The 22,306-nt window shown below is 58.9% G+C and overlaps 1 protein-coding gene and 1 long non-coding RNA gene across 2 annotated transcripts in view; one reads left to right on the forward strand and one right to left on the reverse strand.

The window, feature by feature from the left end:
- LOC139586089 (potassium-transporting ATPase alpha chain 1-like) overlaps positions 1 to 22,306 on the forward strand; it is a 29,020-nt gene that overhangs the window by 672 nt on the left and 6,042 nt on the right. The window contains 16 exon segments of the mRNA XM_071419248.1: positions 130 to 189; positions 2,865 to 3,068; positions 4,042 to 4,155; positions 5,020 to 5,154; positions 5,822 to 5,939; positions 7,914 to 8,182; positions 10,335 to 10,533; positions 11,453 to 11,562; positions 12,637 to 12,771; positions 13,820 to 14,000; positions 15,833 to 15,945; positions 15,947 to 16,003; positions 17,301 to 17,437; positions 18,420 to 18,570; positions 19,337 to 19,505; positions 22,054 to 22,208. Of these exon segments, the coding sequence (XP_071275349.1) occupies positions 130 to 189; positions 2,865 to 3,068; positions 4,042 to 4,155; positions 5,020 to 5,154; positions 5,822 to 5,939; positions 7,914 to 8,182; positions 10,335 to 10,533; positions 11,453 to 11,562; positions 12,637 to 12,771; positions 13,820 to 14,000; positions 15,833 to 15,945; positions 15,947 to 16,003; positions 17,301 to 17,437; positions 18,420 to 18,570; positions 19,337 to 19,505; positions 22,054 to 22,208 (2,307 nt within the window).
- LOC139586092 (uncharacterized) lies at positions 20,026 to 21,053 on the reverse strand. Its single transcript, XR_011677442.1, has 3 exons — positions 20,925 to 21,053; positions 20,613 to 20,815; positions 20,026 to 20,459 (listed from the first exon to the last, which is right to left on the reverse strand). It is a non-coding gene; the product is annotated as an uncharacterized lncRNA (long non-coding RNA).

Below are 22,306 nucleotides of genomic sequence, written 5' to 3' on the forward strand. Positions count from 1 at the left end.
TTTATACTGGGAGGGACTGGGAGGGGGTCACTGGTCCATACTGGTCTGTACTGGTTTATACTGGTTTATACTGGTCCATACTGGTTTATACTGGTTTGAACTGGTTTATACTGGTCTGTGCTGGTGCAGGACGATCACAAACTGGACGTGAAGGAGCTCGAGCTGAAATACAACACGAGCGTCACCAAGGTGAGAGTGACCAATGAGTGACCACTGAGTGACCAATGAGTGACCATTGAGTGACCATTAACCAATCACTGACCATTGAGTGACCATTGCCCAATGACTGACCAATGAGTGACCATTAACCACTGACTGACCATTGAGTGACCATTGACTGACCACTCCCCATTCCCACAGGGCCTGTCTGAGTCAGCGGCGGCCGAGCGGCTCCTCCGGGATGGTCCCAACGCCCTCAATGACCAATGACTGACCATTAACCATTGAGTGACCATTGACTGACCATTCCCACAGGGCCTGTCCGAAGCAGTGGCGGCCGAGCGGCTCTTCCGGGATGGTCCGAACGCTCTCAATGACCATTGAGTGACCATTCCCTGTGTCCGCAGGGTCTGTCCGAAGCAGCGGCGGCCGAGCGGCTCCTCCGGGACGGTCCCAACGCTCTCACTGCCCATTGAGTGACCATTACCCAATCACTGACCATTGACTGACCATTCCCACAGGGTCTGTCCGAGTCAGCGGCGGCCGAGCGGCTCCTCCGGGACGGTCCCAACGCCCTCAATGACCATTGAGTGACCATTAACCATTGACTGACCATTCCCACAGGGTCTGTCCGAGTCAGCAGCGGCCGAGCGGCTCCTCTGGGACGGTCCCAACGCCCTCAATGACCATTGAGTGACCATTGACTGACCATTGAGTGACCATTGACTGACCATTGAGTGACCATTGAGTGACCATTGACTGACCATTCCCACAGGGCCTGTCCGAGGCGGCAGCGGCCGAGCGGCTCCTCTGGGACGGTCCCAACGCCCTCAATGACCATTGAGTGACCATTGACTGACCATTGAGTGACCATTGACTGACCATTAACCATTGAGTGACCATTGACTGACCATTCCTGCAGGGCCTGTCCGAAGCAGCAGCGGCCGAGCGGCTCCTCCGGGACGGTCCGAACGCCCTCAATGACCAATGACTGACCATTACCCATTGACTGACCATTGACTGACCATTACCCAATCACTGACCATTGAGTGACCATTGAGTGACCATTCCCTGTCCCTGCAGGGCCTGTCCGAAGCAGCGGCGGCCGAGCGGCTCCTCCGGGACGGTCCGAACGCTCTCAGTGACCATTGAGTGACCATTACCCAATCACTGCCCATTGACTGACCACTCCATGTCCCCACAGGGCCTGTCCGAAGCAGCAGCGGCCGAGCGGCTCCTCCGGGACGGTCCCAATGTGTTCAATGACCATTGAGTGACCATTGCCCAATCACTGACCATTGACTGACCATTCCCGCAGGGCCTGTCCGAAGCAGCGGCGGCCGAGCGGCTCCTCCGGGACGGTCCCAATGTTTTCAATGACCATTGAGTGACCAATGACTGACCATTCCCTGTGTCCGCAGGGCCTGTCCGAGTCAGCAGTGGCCGAGCGGCTCCTCCGGGACGGTCCGAACGCCCTCAGTGACCATTGACTGACCATTGCCCAATCACTGACCATTGAGTGACCATTAACTAATGACTGACCAATGACTGACCATTAACCATTGACTGACCATTCCCACAGGGCCTGTCCGAGTCTGCTGCGGCCGAGCGGCTCCTCCGGGACGGTCCCAACGCCCTCAATGACCATTGCCCAATGACTGACCATTGAGTGACCATTACCCAATCACTGACCATTGAGTGACCACTCCATGTCCCCATAGGGCCTGTCCGAAGCAGCGGCGGCCGAGCGGCTCCTCCGGGACGGTCCGAATGTGTTCAGTGACCATTGCCCAATGACTGACCATTGAGTGACCATTGAGTGACCATTAACCATTGAGTGACCATTGACTCCTCAATGACCAATGACTGCCCAATGACCATTGACTGACCATTCCCACAGGGCCTGTCCGAGTCTGCGGCGGCCGAGCGGCTCCTCCGGGACGGTCCCAACGCCCTCAATGACCATTGAGTGACCATTAACCATTGAGTGACCATTGACTGACCATTCCCACAGGGCCTGTCCGAAGCAGCGGCGGCCGAGCGGCTCCTCCGGGACGGTCCGAACGCCCTCAATGACCATTGCCCAATGACTGACCATTGAGTGACCATTACCCAATCACTGACCATTGACTGACCACTCCATGTCCCCACAGGGCCTGTCCGAAGCAGCGGCGGCCAAAGCGGCTCCTCCGGGACGGTCCGAACGCTCTCAATGACCATTGAGTGACCATTACCCAATGACTGACCATTGACTGACCATTCCCTGTCCCCACAGGGCCTGTCCGAAGCAGCGGCGGCCGAGCGGCTCCTCCGGGACGGTCCCAATGCCCTCAATGACCATTGCCCAATGACTGACCATTGAGTGACCACTCCATGTCCCCATAGGGTCTGTCCGAAGCAGCGGCGGCCGAGCGGCTCCTCCGGGACAGTCCAAACGCTCTCAGTGACCATTGAGTGACCATTCCCTGTGTCCGCAGGGCCTGTCCGAAGCAGCGGCGGCCGAGCGGCTCCTCCGGGACGGTCTGAACGCTCTCAATGACCAATGACTGACCATTGAGTGACCATTAACCATTGACTGACCATTCCCACAGGGTCTGTCCGAAGCAGCAGCGGCCGAGCGGCTCCTCCGGGATGGTCCCAACGCTCTCACTGCCCATTGAGTGACCATTACCCAATCACTGACCATTGACTGACCATTCCCGCAGGGCCTGTCCGAAGCAGCGGCGGCCGAGCGGCTCCTCCGGGACGGTCCGAACGCGCTCCGGCCGCCCCGGGGCACCCCGGGCTGTGTCCGGTTCGGGCGGCAGCTGGCCGGGGGCCTGCAGTGCCTCATGTGGGTGGCGGCCGGCATCTGCCTGATCGCCTACGGCGTGCAGGAGGGGCAGGGCGACCGCGGCAGCTCCGACAACGTGAGGGGCGCACCTGGGGATGCACCTGGGGACACCTGGGCGCACCTGGGGATGGAGGGGAGGGGAGGAAATGGGGGAAATCGGTGAAAATTGGGGGAAAATCGGTGAAAATTTGGGGGTTTTGGAGAGAAAATTGGGGAATTGGGGGACACCTGGGCACACCTGGGGACACCTGGGGACACCTGGGGATGGATGGGGGGGAGGAAATGGGGGAAATTGGGGGGAAATCGGTGAAAATTGGGGAATCTGGGGACACCTGGGGACACCTGGGCACACCTGGGGACGGATGGGGGGGAGAAAATGGGGAAAATAGGGGAAAATTGGGGGAAAATCGGTGAAAATTTGGGGGTTTTGGAGGGAAAATTGGGATTTTGGGCACACCTGGGCGCACCTGGGGACACCTGGGTGCACCTGGGGACAGATGGGGGGGAGGAAATGGGGGGAAATGGGGGAAATTGGGGGAAAATCGGTGAAAATTGGGGAATTTGGGGACACCTGGGCACACCTGGGCGCACCTGGGAGACACCTGGGCACACCTGGGGACACCTGGGCACACCTGGGGACACCTGGAGGGGAGAAAATGGGGAAAATCGGTGAAAATTGGGGGAAAATCGGTGAAAATTGGGGGAAAATCGGTGAAAATTTGGGGGTTTTGGAGAGAAAATTGGGGAATTGGGGGACACCTGGGCACACCTGGGGACACCTGGGGACACCTGGGGATGGATGGGGGGGAGGAAATGGGGGAAATTGGGGGGAAATCGGTGAAAATTGGGGAATCTGGGGACACCTGGGCACACCTGGGCACACCTGGGGACGGATGGGGGGGAGAAAATGGGGAAAATAGGGGAAAATTGGGGGAAAATCGGTGAAAATTTGGGGGTGTGGGAGGGAAAATTGGGGAATTTGGGGACACCTGGGCGCACCTGGGCTCACCTGGGCACACCTGGCCGCTCACCTGGGCACACCTGTGCAGCTGTACCTGGCCGTGGCGCTCATCGCCGTCGTGGTGGTCACCGGCTGCTTCGGCTACTACCAGGAGTTCAAGAGCACCAACATCATCGCCAGCTTCCGCAACCTGGTCCCGCAGGTGAGCGCACCTGGGCACACCTGGGCACACCTGGGGACACACCTGGGGACACCTGGGCACACCTGGGCACAGCTGGAGACACCTGGGCACACCTGGGGACAGGGAAAGGGGGGAAATCGGTGAAAATTCGGGGGAAATCGGTGGAAATTGGAGAATTTGGGGACACACCTGGGCACACACCTGGGCTCACCTGGAGCCTGATTTGCATAACTTTGAGGCCTCATTTGCATACCTGAGCCCTCATTTACATACCCAGAGCCTCAGGTCCTCACCTGCACACTTGAGGGGCGGCTCATTTGCATACCAAAGGCCTCATTTGCATACTTAAGCCCCCATTTGCACACCCTGGAGCCTCATTCGCACCCCTGAGGGGCCTCATTTGCATACCTGGAGTCCCACCCACTCACCTGGGCTCTCACCTGCACACCTGCAGGGCCTCATTTGCATCCCAGATCCCTCATTTGCACACCTGAGGACTCATTGTCTCACCTGGGGGGGGGCCTCATTTGCATACTTAAGCCCCCATTTACACACCTGAGGGGCCTCATTCGCACACCTGAGGGGCTTCATTTGCATACCTGAGCCCTCATTTGCATACCCGGGATCCCACCTGCACACCTGGGGGGCCTCATTTGCATACCAGAGCCCTCATTCACACACCTGGCGGGCCTCATTTGCATACCTAGGACCTCATTTGCATACCTGGAGTCCCACCCACTCACCTGGGCTCTCACCTGCACACCTGAGGGGCCTCATTTGCATACCTGAACCCTCATTTGCATACCCAATCCCTCATTCGCACACCCGGCTGGCCTCATTAGCATCCCCGAGCCCTCATTTGCATACCCGGCGCCTCACCTGCAGCAAGCCACGGTGGTGCGGGCGGGGCAGGTGCTGCAGGTGAACGCGGCCGAGCTCGTGGTCGGGGACGTGGTGGAGATCAAAGGTGGGGACCGGGTGCCGGCCGACATCCGCGTGCTGGCGGCGCAGGGCTGCAAGGTGAGCGCACCTGGGCGCACCTGGGCGCACCTGGGGAGAAAAATGGGGGAAATTGGGTGAAAATCGGGTTAAAAATGGGGGAAAATTGGGTTAAAAATGGGGGTTTTAGGGGGGAATTGGGCACACCTGGGCACACCTGGGCACACCTGGGGGGGGGGAAATGGGGGAAAATGGTGAAAATTGGGTGAAAATCAGGTTAAAAATGGGGGTTTTAGGGGGTGAAAATGGGGAAATTTGGCACACCTGGGCACACCTGGGGGGGAAAAATGGGGGAAATTGGGTGAAAATCGGGTTAAAAATGGGGGGAAAATGGTGAAAATCGGGTTAAAAATGGGGGTTTTAGGGGGGAAATTGGGAATTTGGGCACACCTGGGCACACCTCGGGCACCTGAGGATGTACCTGGGCACACCTGAGGGCAGTTGTACCACACCTGGGGCACACCTGGGGCACACCTGTGACACACCTGGGGCACACCTGGGGCACACCTGGGGCACACCTGGGGGCTGTTGGGGCACACCTGGGCACACCTGGGGCACCTGAGGATGTACCTGGGCACACCTGGGCTCACCTGGGGCACACCTGGGCACACCTGGGCACACCTGGGGCACACCTGGGGCACACCTGGGGCACACCTGGGCGCTCAGGCGTGGGCGGGGCCCTGCCCAGGTGGACAATTCCTCGCTGACGGGGGAGTCGGAGCCGCAGACGCGCTCACCTGAGTGCACCCACGACTCGCACCTGGAGACCCGGAACATCGCCTTCTTCTCCACCATGTGCCTGGAGGGTGAGCGCACCTGGGCGGGGCACACCTGGGCGGGGCACACCTGGGCGGGGCACACCTGGGCGCTCACCTGGGCGCAGCCGGGGGCGCGAAAATTGGGGGGGAAACGGCGAAAATTGGGTGAAAATCGGTGGAAATTTGGGGGTTTTGGGGAGGGAAAATTGGGGATTTGGGAGCACCTGAGGGGTACCTGGGGGTGCCTGGGATCCAATTGGGCACACCTGGGCACACCTGGGGGTGTCTGGGTCACACCTGGGTCTCACCTGGGCACACCTGAGTTCCACCTGGGCACACCTGGATCACATCAGGGAACACCTGGGTCTCACCTGGGTCTCACCTGAGTCACACTTGGACACACCTGGGCACACCTGGATCACACCTGGTCACACCTGGGTCATACCTGGGTCCCATCTAGACACACCTGGGGACATCTGGGGGTGTCTGGGTCACACCTGGTCATACCTGGGTCACTTGAATTCCACCTAGGCACACCTGGGTCATACCTGAGTCCCATCTAGACACACCTGGGCACACCTGGATCACACCTGGACACACCTGGGTCACACCTGGATCCCATCTAGACACACTTGGGGACATTTGGGGGTGTCTGGGACACACCTGAGTCCCACCTAGACACACCTGAGCACACTTGGGTCACACCTGGGGGTGCCTGGGAGTGTCTGGGCTCCACTTGGACACATTTAGGTCACACCTGGGGGATCTCCATCCCACCTTGACACACCTGGATCTCACCCAGATGGAGATCCCACACCCTCACCTGTCCCCCCCCGGCAGGCACGGCCACGGGGCTGGTGATCAGCACAGGTGAGCGCACGGTGATCGGGCGCATCGCCAGCCTGGCCTCGGGCGTGGAGAACGAGCGGACACCTGGGGCACACCTGGGGCACACCTGGGGCACACCTGGGTCTCACCTGGGGCACACCTGGGTCTCACCTGGGGCACACCTGGGTCTTACCTGAGTCCCATCTAGACACACCTGGGGACATCTGGGGGTGTCTGGGCTCCACTTGGTCACATCTAGACACACCTGGGCACACCTGGGTCTCACCTGGGTCACACCTAGACACACCTGGGTCACCTGAGTTCCACCTAGACACCCCTAGGCACACCTGGGTCCCAGTTGAACACACCTGGGTCACACCTGGGTCACACCTGAATCCCACCTAGACACACCTGGGCACACCTGGGTCATACCTGGGTCATACTTAGACACACCTGAGTCCCACCTAGACACCCCTGAGCACACCTGGGTCCCACTTAGACACACCTGGGTCATACCTGGGTTACACCTGGGTCACATCTAGACACACTTGGGGGTGTCTGAGCACACCTGAGTCCCACCTGCTCCCACCTGTCCCCCCCCGGCAGGCACGGCCACGGGGCTGGTGATCAGCACAGGTGAGCGCACGGTGATCGGGCGCATCGCCAGCCTGGCCTCGGGCGTGGAGAACGAGCGGACACTTGGGGCACACCTGGGGCACACCTGGGGACATCTGGGGGTGTCTGGGCTCCACTTGGTCACATCTAGACACACTTAGGTCACACCTGGGTCACACTTGGACACACCTGGGTCTCACCTGGCTCACACCTAGACACACCTGAGGACACCTGGGTCCCACTTGGACACACCTGGTCCCACCTGGGTCACACCTGGACACACCTGAGCACACCTGGGTCTCACCTAGAGACACCTGGGGACATCTGGGGGTGTCTGGGTCCCACCTGGGTCCCACTTGGACGCACCTGGGTCACACCTGGGACACACCTGGGTCTCACCTGGCTCACACCTAGACACACCTGGGTCACCTGAGTTCCACGTAGACACACTTGGTCACACCTGGGTCCTACTTGGACACACTTGGGGACATTTGGGGGTGTCTGAGCACACCTGGGTCCCACCTGGGTCCCACCTGTGTCCCATCTAGACGCACCTGAGCACACCTGTGTCCCACGCAGGCACGGCCACGGGGCTGGTGATCAGCACAGGTGAGCGCACGGTGATCGGGCGCATCGCCAGCCTGGCCTCGGGCGTGGAGAACGAGCGGACGCCGATCGCGGTGGAGATCGAGCACTTTGTGGACATCATCGCCGGCCTGGCCGTGCTCTTCGGCGGCTCCTTCTTCGTGGTGGCCATGCTCATCGGGTACCCCTTCCTGCGCGCCCTCGTCTTCTTCATGGCCATCGTGGTGGCCTACGTGCCCGAGGGGCTGCTGGCCACCGTCACGGTACGCACCTGGGGGCCATACCTGGGGGACACACCTGGGGAGGTGTTTTATGGGGTTCCAGCAAAGTCTGTGGAGGTTCTGAGGTCCTCTATGGGTTCTACCAAAGGTTCTGGAGGTCTGGAGGTTCCCTCATGGGGTCCCCGGCCATGTGGGAGGGTCTGGAGGACACCTGAGCTCACCTGGGCGCACCTGGGCGCGCACCTGGGGGACACACCTGGGGCGTTGGGGAGGTTTCTTATGGGGTTCCATCAAAGTCTGTGGAGGTTTTTTATGGGTCCTACCAAAGGTTCTGGAGGTCTTGAGGGTCCTCATGGGCTCCATCGCAATGCGGGAGGGTCTGGAGGACACCTGGGTGCACCTGGGCGCACCTGGGGCATTGGGGAGGTGTTTTATGGGGTTCCAGCAAAGTCTGTGGAGGTTCTGAGGTCCCTATGGGTTCTACCAAAGGTTCTGGAGGGTCCCTCATGGGTTTCACAGCAATGCGGGAGGGTCTGGAGGACACCTGGGCGCACCTGGGCGCACCTGGAGTGCAGGTGGTGGTGTTGGGGAGGTTTCTTATGGGGTTCCATCAAAGTCTGTGGAGGTTCTGAGGTTTTTTATGGGTTCTACCAAAGGTTCTGGAGGTCTTCAGGTCCCTCATGGGCTCTACCACAGACACCTGAGCTCACCTGGGCGCACCTGGGCATACCTGGGGCAAAGGTGGTGGAGGTGTTTTATGGGGTTCCATCAAAGTCTGTGGAGGTTCTGAGGTTCTCTATGGGTTCTACCAAAGGTTCTGGAGGTCTGGAGGGTCCCTCATGGGGTCCCCGGCCATGTGGGAGGGTCTGGAGGACACCTGAGCTCACCTGGGCGCACCTGGGCGCGCACCTGGGGGACACACCTGGGGCCTTGGGGAGGTGTTTTATGGGGTTCCAGCAAAGTCTGTGGAGGTTCTGAGGTCCCTATGGGTTCTACCAAAGGTTCTGGAGGGTCCCTCATGGGTTTCACAGCAATGCGGGAGGGTCTGGAGGACACCTGGGCGCACCTGGGCACACCTGGGGGCAGGTGTTTTATGGGGTTCCAGCAAAGTCTGTGGAGGTTCCGAGGTTTTTTATGGGTCCTACCAAAGGTTCTGGAGGTCTGGAGGGTCCCTCGTGGGTTTCACGGCAATGCGGGAGGGTCTGGAGGACACCTGGGCTCACCTGGGTGCACCTGGGCACACCTGGGGCAAAGGTGGTGGAGGTGTTTTATGGGGTTCCATCAAAATCTGTGGAGGTTCTGAGGTCCCTATGGGTTCTACCAAAGGTTCTGGAGGGTCCCTCATGGGTTTCACAGCCATGTGGGAGGGTCTGGAGGACACCTGGGCGCACCTGGGCACACCTGGAGTGGAGGTGGTGAAGGGTTTCTTATGGGGTTCCATCAAAGTCTGTGGAGGTTCCGAGGTTTTTTATGGGTCCTACCAAAGGTTCTGGAGGTCTTGAGGTTCCCTCATGGGGTCCCCAGCCATGTGGGAGGGTCTGGAGGACACCTGGGCGCACCTGGGGGCAGGTGTTTTATGGGGTTCCATCAAAGTCTGTGGAGGTTCCGAGGTTTTTTATGGGTTCTACCAAAGGTTCTGGAGGTCTGGAGGGTCCCTCAAGGGCTCCACCACAATGCGGGAGGGTGTGGGGGACACCTGGGCTCACCTGGGCGCACCTGGGCGCGCACCTGGGGGACACACCTGGGGCGTTGGGGAGGTTTCTTATGGGGTTCCAGCAAAGTCTGTGGAGGTTCTGAGGTTTTTTTATGGGTTCTACCAAAGGTTCTGGAGGTCTTCAGGTCCCTCATGGGCTCTACCACAGACACCTGAGCTCACCTGGGCGCACCTGGGCGCACCTGGGGAGGGTCGGACTTTGGGGATCTGTTGACGTTTTTATGAATTTCCACCCAAAATTTCAGAAGTTCTGAACGTCCTTACGGGGCCCCACCACCACATCCGCGGTCTGGGGGGTGGGGTGGCACAGGTAGAGGACACCTGTGCGCAGGTGAGCGCGCCCGGACCTCGTGTGTGGAGCCCTCAAGGTTCCTCCTGTGTGTGAAATTCCACCCAAAACCGCGAAAGCTCCGAGATCCTCACCTGTCCCACCACCCTCACCTGTCCCATCCTCACCTGTCCCCGCCCTCACCTGCCCAGGTGTGCCTGTCGCTGACGGCCAAGCGCCTGGCGCGCCGGAACTGCGTGGTGAAGAACCTGGAGGCCGTGGAGACGCTGGGCTCCACCTCCGTCATCTGCTCCGACAAGACGGGGACGCTGACCCAGAACCGCATGGCCGTGGCGCACCTGTGGTTCGACGGGCAGGTGCACGCGGCCGACACCACCGAGGACCTCTCAGGTGAGGGCCCCGCCCGGGGGGCGCACCTGGGCAGGTGTGAGGAGCCTTTGAGGTTTCTACCAAAGGTTCTGGAGGTTTTGAGGTGGGGTCTCCATGGAGGTCCTTGAGGTCTTTATGGGTCCCACCACAATGTGGGAGACACCTGGGGACACCTGGGGGCACCTGGACAGGTGTGAGGAACCTTTGAGGTTTCTACCAAAGGTTTGAAGAGGGGGTGGTGGGGTCTCCATGGAGGTTCTTGAGGTCCCACCACAATGTGGGAGACACCTGGGGCACACCTGGGCACACCTGGGGACACCTGGACAGGTGTGAGGAACCTTTGAGGTTTCTACCAAAGGAGGTTTTGAAGAGGGGTGGGGTCTTCATGGAGGTCCCTGAGGTCTTTATGGGTTCCACCACATTGTGGGAGACACCTGGGCACACCTGGGGACACCTGGGGCACACCTGGGGCACACCTGGGGACACCTGGACAGGTGTGAGGAACCTTTGAGGTTTCTTATGGGTTCTACCAAAGGTTCTGGAGGTTTTGAGGCAGGGTCTTCATGGAGGTCCTTGAGGTCCTTATGGGTCCCACCACCATGTGGGAGACACCTGGGGCACACCTGGGCACACCTGGGACACACCTGGGGGCACCTGGGCACACCTGGGGGGGAGAAAATGGGGAAAATTGGGTGAAAATCAGTGGAAATTTGGGGGTTTGGGAGGGAAAATTGGGATTTTGGGCACACCTGGGGACACCTGGGCACACCTGGGCACACACCTGGTGGGTACCTGGGCACACCTGTCCATGTCCCACCTGTCCATGTCCCACCTGTCCCATCTCACCTGTCCCTCTCTCACCTGTCCATGTCCCACCTGTGTCCCCACCTGTCCCTGTCCCACCTGTGTCCCCACCTGTCCGTGTCCCACCTGTCCCCAGGTGAGGCCTTTGACCAGAGCTCCCCGTCCTGGGCCATGCTCAGCCAGGTGATCTCGCTCTGCAACCGCGCCCAGTTCAAACCCGGCCAGGAGGGCGTGCCCGTGGCGCAGGTGAGGCCGGAGGGACTGGGTTATACTGGGAGATACTGGGATATACTGGGAGATACTGGGAGGGACTGGGTTATACTGGTTTGGACTGGTTTGGGCCAGTTTGGACTGGTTTGGGCCAGTTTGGACTGGGATATACTGGGAGGGACTGGTTTATACTGGGTTATACTGGTTTGGAATGGGAGATACTGGTTTGGACTGGTTTATACTGGGTTATACTGGTTTATACTGGGAGGGACTGGGAGGAGCTGGTTTATACTGGTTTGTACTGGTTTGTATTGGGTTATACTGGGATATACTGGGAGGGACTGGTTTGGACTGGTTTGGGCCGGTTTGGACTGGGATATACTGGGTTATACTGGGAGGGACTGGTTTATACTGGTTTGGACTGGTTTGGACTGGGAGGGGTTGGTTCATACTGGTTTGGACTGGGTTATACTGGGATATGCTGGGTTATACTGGTTTGTACTGGTTTGTATTGGGTTATACTGGGATATACTGGTTTGGACTGGTCTGGGGTTACTGGGAGAGACTGGGACAGGGTTAAAGGGGGATCTGGGGTTACTGGTTTATACTGGGAGGGACTGGGAGGGGATTAGGGGTTACTAGTTTTTACTGGTTTGGGTTTTTTCTTACTGGTTTGGTGTTTGGGGTTACTGGTTTATACTGGGAGGGGACTGGAGGTCGCCGGTTTATACTGGTTTGGGGTTGGTGTTACTGGTTTGGACTGGTTTGGTTTGAAGTTACTGGTTTATACTGGTTTATACTGGTTTATACTGGTTCATACTGGTTTGTACTGGTTTATACCGGTTTATACTGGTTTATACTGGTTTGTACTGGTTCATACTGGTTTATACTGGTTTGGTTTGGGGTTACTGGTTCGTACTGGTTTATACTGGTTTGTACTGGTTTATACCGGTTTATACTGGTCTATACTGGTCTATACCGGTCTATACTGGTTTTCCCCGGTTCGGGCCTTTTCCCTTACCGGTCCACACTGGGAGTGACCAGTACTGGGTATGTGTGTGTGGGCGTGTCCTCACCGCTGGCCCCGCCCCTTGCCCCGCCCCCTTGCAGCGTGACGTCATCGGGGACGCGTCGGAGTCGGCGCTGCTGAAATTCGCGGAGGCGACGTCGGGGCCGGTGGCGGCCGCCAGGGGGCGCTTCCCGAAGGTGGCGGAGCTGCCCTTCAACTCCAGCAACAAATTCCAGGTGAGCTCAGGTGGGGACAGGGACAGGTGGGACATGGACAGGTGAGATGGGACAGGTGAGACACAGGTGGGACAGGGACAGGTGAGACAGGTGAGATATGGACAGGGGAGATAAGGGACAGGTGAGATAAGGGACAGGGGGGACAGGTGGGATATGGACAGGTGAGATAAGGGACAGGTGGGACAGGGACAGGTGGGATATGGACAGGTGAGACAAGGACAGGTGAGATATGGACAGGTGAGACACAGGTGGGGCACGGACAGGTGAGATAAGGGACAGGTGAGACACAGGTGGGACAGGGACAGGTGGGGCAGGTGAGACACAGGTGGGATATGGACAGGTGAGACGGGACAGGTGGGACAGGGACAGGTGGGACGGGACAGGTGGGACACAGGTGGGATAGAGACAGGTGGGACGGGACAGGTGGGATAGGGACAGGTGAGGCAGGTGAGACACAGGTGGGATATGGACAGGTGAGACGGGACAGGTGGGATAGGGACAGGTGAGATGGGACAGGTGAGACACAGGTGGGATAGGGACAGGTGGGATATGGACAGGTGAGATAAGGGACAGGTGGGACATGGACAGGTGGGACACAGGTGGGGCAGGGACAGGTGAGATAGGGACAGGTGAGACAGGTGAGACGGGGACAGGTGAGACAGGTGAGATGGGGACAGGTGGGACATGGACAGGTGAGACAGGTGAGATGGGACAGGTGGGACATGGACAGGCAGGTGAGACAGGTGAGAGACAAGTGTGCCCAAAGTGTATCCCATGTGTATCCCAGGTGTACCTCAGGTGTGTTTTACCTGTCCCAGGTGTATCTCATTTGTATCCCAGGTGTATCCCAGGTGTGTCTCTCTCACCTGTACAGGTGTCCGTGCACGACACCGGCTCCCGGCAGCTCCTGGTGCTCAAGGGCGCCCCCGAGCGGGTCCCAGGTGTATCCCAGGTGTATCTCACCTGTCTCAGGTGTATCTCAGGTGTATCCCAGGTGTATCTCAGTGTGTCCCTGACCTGTCTCAGGTGTGTTTTACCTGTCCCGCAGGTGTCCGTGCACGACGCCGGCTCCCGGCAGCTCCTGGTGCTCAAGGGCGCCCCCGAGCGGGTCCTCGAGCGCTGCTCGGGGGCGCTGCAGGGGGGGGAGGAGCAGCCGCTGGACGCCGAGTGGAGGCGGAGCCTGGAGGGGGCGTGTCTGGAGCTGGGGGGGCGGGGCGAGAGGGTGCTCGGTGAGTGGGGGAGGGGCTGGGGGCGGTGGGGGAGGGGAAAGGGCGCCCGACACCGACCCCTCCCCCACCCATTCCATGCCGCCCTGCAGCCCCAAAATGGCCCCGAAATGGACACAAAATGCCCCAAAATGGCCCCAAAACGTCCAGAAATGGACACAAATGGCCCCAAAACGTCCCAAAATGGCCCCAAAATGGCCCCAAAATGTCCAGAAATGGACACAAATGGCCCCAAAATGGCCCCAAAATGGCCCCAATTGGTCACAAATGTCCTTAAATGGCCCCAAAATGGCCCCATTAATGACCCCAAGGATGACCCCAAGGATGTCCCCAAATGTCCCAAAATCTCCCCAAACTGTCTCCAAAAATGACCCCATTGATGACCACAGTGATGTCCCCAATGTCCCCATTGTCCCCCAATGTCCCCTCTGTGTCCCCAATGTCCCCAAATGTCCCCAATCCCATTTTTTCCCAATTTTCCACCATTTTTTCCCATTGTTCCCCATTTTCACTCAATGTCCCCCAATGGTGTCCCCATTGTCCCCATTCCCCCATTACCCCCATTGTCCCCTCAATGTCCCCAGTGGTGTCCCCATTGTCCCCAATGATGTCCCCAATGTCCCCACTGTCCCCAATGCCCCCATTGCCCCCATTGCCCCCTCAATGTCCCCAATACCCCCAATGTCCCCAATGGTGTCCCCATTGTCCCCTCAATGTCCCCAATGTCCCCATTGTCCCCAATGATGTCCCCACTGTCCCCAATGCAGGGTTCTGCGCCCGCTGGCTCCCGGCTGGCACCGTCCCCATTGGTGTTCCCATTGTCCCCAATGATGTCCCCATTGTCCCCAATGTCCCCATTGTCCCCACTGTCCCCTCAATGTCCCCATTGTCCCCATTGTCCCCCATTGTCCCCAATGCAGGTTTCTGCGCCCTCTGGCACCGTCCCCATTATCCCCAATCCCCCATTGCCCCCATTGTCCCCAATGGTGTCCCCATTGTCCCCATTGTCCTCAATGTCCTCAATGATGTCCCCAATGTCCCCATTGTCCCCATCGCAGGTTTCTGCGCCCGCTGGCTCCCGGCTGGCACCGTCCCCATTGTCCCCAATGTCCCCAATGTCCCTAATCCCCCATTGCCCCCATTGCCCCCATTGTCCCCAATGCCCCCAATGTCCCCATTGTCCCCAATGATGTCCCCACTGTCCCCATCGCAGGTTTCTGCGCCCGCTGGCTCCCGGCTGGCACCGTCCCCATTGGTGTCCCCACTGTCCCCTCAATGTCCCCATTGTCCCCAATGCAGGTTTCTGTGCCCGCTGGCTCCCCGCTGGCACCGTCCCCACTGTCCCCAATGTCCCCATTGTCCCCATTGTCCCCATTGTCCCCATTGCCCCCATTGTCCCCAATGGTGCCCCCAATCCCCCATTGTCCCTACTGTCCCCATTGATGTCCCCATTGTCCCCAATCCCCCATTGTCCCCAATGATGTCCCCATTGTCCCCACTGTCCCCTCAATGTCCCCATTGTCCCCATCGCAGGTTTCTGTGCCCGCTGGCTCCCGGCTGGCACCGTCCCCATTGTCCCCAATGTCCCCATTGTCCCCATTGCCCCCATTGCCCCCATTGCCCCCATTGTCCCCAATGTCCCCAATGATGTCCCCATTGTCCCCACTGTCCCCAATGCAGGTTTCTGCGCTCGCTGGCTCCCGGCTGGCACCGTCCCCATTGGTGTCCCCATTGTCCCCACTGTCCCCAATGCAGGTTTCTGCGCCCGCTGGCTCCCGGCTGGCACCGTCCCCATTGTCCCCAATCCCCCATTGTCCCCATTGTCCCCAATGCAGGTTTCTGTGCCCGCTGGCTCCCGGCTGGCACCGTCCCCGCGGGGACACCGCCTGAGGACCTGGCCCAGGTGGCCTCCGGGCTCTGCTTCGCGGGGCTCGTGTCCCTCATCGACCCCCCCCCGCGCCACCGTGCCCCAGGCCGTGCGCAAGTGCCGGACAGCCGGGATACGGGTACGGGGACACTGGGGACATCAATGGGGACACTGGGGACAATGGGGGCATTGGGGACAATGGGGAGGTTGGGGACATTGGGGACAATGGGGGGGTTGGGGACATTGGGGGCAATGGGGACACTGGGGACAGTGGGGGCAATGGGGGACACTGGGGACAATGGGGGCAATGGGGACAATGGGGACACTGGGGGGGTTGGGGACATTGGGGGACATTGGGGGGCAATGGGGACAATGGGGGATACAGAGGGGACATTGGGGACAGTGGGGGCAATGAGGGCATTGGGGGTCATTGGGGGATTGGGGACAGTGGGGGGCAATGGGGGACACAGAGGGGACAATGGGGGCCAACGGGGGACAATGGGGACATTTGGGGGACAATGAGGGAACAATGGGGACACAGGGAACAATGGGGACAATGAGGGGACATTGGGGGCAATGGGGGACATTGGGGACAATGAGGGCAATGGGGACAATGAGAGGACATTGGGGACATTGGGGGACAATGGGGGGGTTGGGGACATTTGGGGGACACTGGGGGGCATTGGGGACATTGGGAACAATGGGGGACAACGGGGGACAATGGCAACAGTGGGGACATTTGGGGGACAATGAGGGGACATTGGGGACAATGGGGGGGTTGGGGGCAATGGGGACAATGAGGGGACAATGAGGGGACAATGGGGACATTTTGGGGACAATGGGGACAGTGGGGGGATTGGGGGACACTGGGGACATTGGGGACAATGAGGGGACATTGGGGTACATCTGGAGGATTTGGGAGATTTGGGGACATCTGGGACAGCACTGGGACATTGAAAAAAAATGGGTGAAAATTGGGAAAATGGGATTGGGGACTTTGGGGACATTGGGGACACTAGGGGGATTTGGGGACGTTTGGGGAATTTGGGATTTTGGGGACATTGAGCAGAAATGGGGAAAAATGGGGAAAAATGGGATTGGGGACATTGGGGACAATTTGAGGACAATGAAGATCTTGGCGACAAGGAGAATTTGGGGACATTTGGGGTCGTTTGGGGGAATTTGGTGACAAGGAGAATTTGGGGATATTTGGGGGAATTTGGGGCCATTTGGGGACAATGAGAATTCGGGGACATTTGGGGGGATTTGGGGACATTGGTGACAAGGAGAATTCGGGGCCATTTGGGGTCAGTTCAGGGGGTTTCAGGCGAGTCCCGCAGGTGATCCAGGTGTGTCCCCAGGTGATCCAGGTGTGTCCCCAGGTGTGTCCCCAGGTGATCCAGGTGTGTCCCGTCCCCCCCCCCGTGTGTCCCCAGGTGATCATGGTGACCGGGGACCACCCGGTGACGGCCAAGGCCATCGCGGCGCAGGTCGGGATCATCTCCGAGGGCAGCGAGACCCCCGAGGACGTGGCCAAGCGCCTGCACCTGCCCCTGGAGCAGGTACAGCCCAGGTGAGCACAGGTAACACCCAGGTGTGTCACCTTCCAGGTATGGGACAGGTGGCCCAGGTGTGTCACTGCCCAGGTAACTCAGGTGTGTCCCAGGTGTATCCCAGGTGTGTGACAGGTGTGTCACAGATAACTCAGGTGTGTCCCAGGTGTGTCCCAGATAACTCAGGTGTATCCCAGGTGTGTCCCAGGTAACCCAGGTGTGTCCCAGGTGTGTCCCAGGTGTATCTCAGGTAACCCAGGTGTGCCCCAGGTGTGCCCCAGATAACCCAGGTGTATCCCAGGTGTGTCCCAGGTAACTCAGGTGTGTCCCAGGTGTGTCCCAGGTAACTCAGGTGTGTCTCAGGTGTATCTCAGGTAACCCAGGTGTGTCCCAGGTGTGTCCCAGGTGTGCCCCAGGTAACTCAGGTGAATCTCAAGTGTGTCCCAGATAACCCAGGTGTATCCCAGGTGTGTCCCAGGTAACTCAGGTGTGTCCCAGGTGTGTCCCAGGTAACTCAGGTGTATCCCAGGTGTGTCCCAGGTAACTCAGGTGAATCTCAAGTGTATCCCAGGTTTATCCCAGATAACCCAGGTGTGTCCCAGGTGTGTCCCAGGTGTGCCCCAGGTAACCCAGGTGTATCCCAGGTGTGCCCCAGGTAACCCAGGTGTATCTCAGGTGTATCTCAGGTAACTCAGGTGTGTCCCAGGTGTGTCCCAGGTAACTCAGGTGAATCTCAAGTGTATCCCAGGTTTATCCCAGATAACCCAGGTGTGTCCCAGGTAACCCAGGTGTAACCCAGGTGTATCTCAGGTAACCCAGGTGTATCCCAGGTGTGCCCCAGGTAACCCAGGTGTATCCCAGGTGTGCCCCAGGTAACCCAGGTGTATCTCAGGTAACCCAGGTGTATCCCAGGTGTGCCCCAGGTAACCCAGGTGTACCCCAGCTAACTCAGGTGTATCCCAGGTGTGTCCCAGGTGTAACCCAGGTGTGTCTCACCTGCAGCCAGGCGCGCGCCCGGGTGGTCACAGGTTCCGAGCTGGCCGCGCTGCCCCCGGGCGCCCTCGAGGAGCTGCTCCGCGCCCACCCCGAGATGGTTTTCGCCCGGACGTCGCCGCAGCAGAAATTGGTCATCGTGGAGAGCTGCCAGCGCCTGGTGGGCACACCTGGGCGCACCTGGCGGGGCGGCCCCGGCGGCCCCGCTGTCCCCAGACCCCAATTTCCCCCATTTTTTCCCATTTTTTCCCCGTTTTTTGGGCCGATTTTCACCCAATTTTGGGGTTGTTTTTCCCCATTTTTTCCCCAAATTCCCCATTTTTTTCAATGTCCCCAAACCTCAATTTCCCCCATTTTTTCCCCTGTCTTTTTCCTCGTTTTTTCCCCCGTTTTTTCCCCATTTTTTCCCCCGTTTTTCCCCCCTGGTTTTTCCCTGTTTTTTTCCGTTTGTTTCCCCCCATTTTCCCCCCTTTTTTTTTGCGTTTTTTCCCCGTTTTTTCCCCATTTTTTCCTCATTTTTGCCCGTTTTCCCCGTTTTTTTCCCCCAGTTTTTCCCCATTTTTCCCCATTTTTCCCCGTTTTTTTTTCCCGTTTTTTCCCTGTTTTCTCGGGGTTTTTTTCCCATTTTTTCCCCAATTTTCCCCGGCTTTTTCCCCATTTTTTTCCCCTTTTTTTTGGGTTTCTTCCCTGTTTTTTCCCGGTATTTTTTTGCCCGTTTTTCCCTGTTTTTTTCCTGTTTTTTTCCCCCGTTTTTTTTTTCCCATTTTTCCCCCCGTTTTCCCCCATTCTTCCCCATTTTTTTCCCTTTTTTTTTTTGCTTTTTTCCCCCGTTTCTTGCCCGTTTTTCCCCGTTTTTTCCCCCATTCCCCCCCTTTTTCCCCGTTTTTTCCCGTTTTTTCACAATTTTGACCCAAACCCGCCCGCAGGGCGCCATCGTGGCGGTGACGGGCGACGGCGTGAACGACTCGCCGGCGCTGAAGAAAGCCGACATCGGCGTGGCCATGGGCATCGCCGGCTCCGACGCCGCCAAGAACGCGGCCGACATGATCCTGCTGGACGACAACTTCGCATCCATCGTCACAGGGGTGGAACAAGGTGAGAAACACCTGAGACAGGTGAGAGACAGGTACGGGACAGGTATGGGACAGGTGAGACACTTGGGACAGGTGTGGGAGAGGTGTGGGACCTGGGGCGGGTGTGGGACAGGTGTGGGACAGGTGTGGGACAGGTGATCCTGCTGGACGACAACTTCGCATCGATAGTGACAGGGGTGGAGCAAGGTGAGGAACACCTGGGACAGGTGAGAGACAGGTACGGGACAGGTATGGGACAGGTGAGATACCCGGGGCAGGTGTGGGACAGGTATGGGACAGGTGATCCTGCTGGACGACAACTTCGCATCGATTGTCACAGGGGTGGAACAAGGTGAGGAACACACCTGGGACAGGTGAGAGACAGGTACGGGACAGGTGAGATACCTGGGACAGGTGTGGGACAGGTATGGGACAGGTGATCCTGCTGGACGACAACTTCGCGTTGATAGTGACAGGGGTGGAGCAAGGTGAGGAACACCTGAGATACACCTGAGATACACACCTGAGACAGGTATGGGTCAGGTGAGACACTTGGGACAGGTATGGGATAGGTGAGATACCTGGGGCAGGTGTGGGACAGGTGATCCTGCTGGACGACAACTTCGCATCGATTGTCACAGGGGTGAAACAAGGTGAGGAACGCACCTGGGACAGGTGAGAGACAGGTACGGGACAGGTGAGATACCTGGGACAGGTGTGGGACAGGTGTGGGACCTGGGGCGGGTGTGGGGCAGGTGATCCTGCTGGACGACAACTTCGCGTCGATAGTGACAGGGGTGGAGCAAGGTGAGGAACACACCTGAGATACACCTGGGACAGGTATGGGACAGGTGAGATATGTGGGACAGGTGTGGGACAGGTATGGGACAGGTGATCCTGCTGGACGACAACTTCGCATCGATTGTCACAGGGGTGGAGCAAGGTGAGAAACACACCTGGGACAGGTGAGAGACACCTGGGACAGGTATGGGATAGGTGTGGGATAGGTGAGGTACCTGGGGCAGGTGTGGGACAGGTATGGGATAGGTGAGATACCTGGGACAGGTGATCCTGCTGGACGACAACTTCGCGTCGATAGTGACGGGGTGGAACAAGGTGAGGAACACACCTGGGACAGGTATGGGATAGGTGAGATACCTGGGGCAGGTGTGGGACAGGTATGGGACAGGTGTGGGACCTGGGGCGGGTGTGGGACAGGTGATCCTGCTGGACGACAACTTCGCGTCAATAGTGACCGGGGTGGAGCAAGGTGAGGAACACCTGAGATACACCTGGGACAGGTATGGGACAGGTATGGGATAGGTGAGATACCTGGGACAGGTGTGGGACAGGTGTGGGACAGGTGAGATAGGTGGGACAGGTGTGGGCCAGGTGTGGGCCAGGTGTGGGCCAGGTGTGGGATAGGTGAGATACCTGGGACAGGTGTGGGACAGGTGATCCTGCTGGACGACAACTTCGCATCGATTGTAACCGGGGTGGAGCAAGGTGAGAAACACACCTGGGACAGGTGAGAGACACACCTGAGATAGGTATGGGACAGGTATGGGATAGGTGAGGTACCTGGGACAGGTGTGGGACAGGTGACGGGCGTGGAGCAAGGTGAGAAACACCTGAGATACACCTGGACAGATGTGGATACCTGTCCCCTGCTCACCTGAGCCATTCCCTCACCTGTCCCCCACACACCTGGTCACACACCTGTACCTGTCCCTGCTCACCTGTACCTGTCCCCACTCACCTGAGCCATTCCCTGACACCTGTCCCCTCTCACCTGTCCCCCGCACACCTGAGCCATTCCCTCACCTGTCCCTGCTCACCTGTCCCTGTCCCCACACACCTGAGCCATTCCCTCACCTGTCCCCACTCACCTGGGTACCTTTACACCTGTCCCAGCTCACCTGGGGAGGGTCACACACCTGTCCCTGCTCACCTGGGCTGTTCCCTCACCTGTCCCCGCTCACCTGGTCACACACCTGTACCTGTCCCCACTCACCTGTCCCTGTCCCCACACACCTGAGCCATTCCCTCACCTGTCCCCACACACCTGGGTACCTGTACACCTGTCCTTGTTCACCTGGGGAGGGTCACACACCTGTCCCTGCTCACCTGAGCCATTCCCACACCTGTCCCCGCTCACCAGGTCACACACCTGTACCTGTCCCTGCTCACCTGAACCTGTCCCCGCTCACCTGAGCCATTCCCTCACCTGTCCCCGTCCCCACTCACCTGTACCTGTCCCTGCTCACCTGTACCTGTCCCCACTCACCTGAGCCATTCCCTCACCTGTCCCCGCTCACCTGGGGAGGGTCACACACCTGTCCCCACACACCTGAGCCATTCCCTGACACCTGTCCTGGCTCACCTGTGCCCTACACACCTGAGTACCTTTACACCTGTCCCAGCTCACCTGGGGAGGGTCACACACCTGGGCCATTCCCTCACCTGTCCCCGCTCACCTGAGCCATTCCCTCACCTGTCCCGCTCACCTGGGTACCTTTACACCTGTCCCCTCTCACCTGTCCCCGCCCACCTGCTGGCCCCGCCCCCAGGCCGGCTGATCTTCGACAACCTGAAGAAGTCGATCGCCTACACCCTGACCAAGAACATTCCGGAACTGACGCCGTACCTGGTCTACATCACGGCCAGCGTGCCCCTCCCCCTGGGCTGCATCACCATCCTCTTCATCGAGCTCTGCACCGACATCGTGAGCGCGCACCTGGGCACTCACCTGGGCACTCACCTGGGCACTCACCTGGGCGCACCTGGGAGGGGAGGAATGGAAAAAACCGGGCGGAATTTGGG

This window comes from Agelaius tricolor, unplaced genomic scaffold, assembly GCF_023055355.1.
Source record: "Agelaius tricolor isolate 1412-34295 unplaced genomic scaffold, bAgeTri1.0.p SCAF_102, whole genome shotgun sequence".
NCBI classification, from domain to species: domain Eukaryota; kingdom Metazoa; phylum Chordata; class Aves; order Passeriformes; family Icteridae; genus Agelaius; species Agelaius tricolor.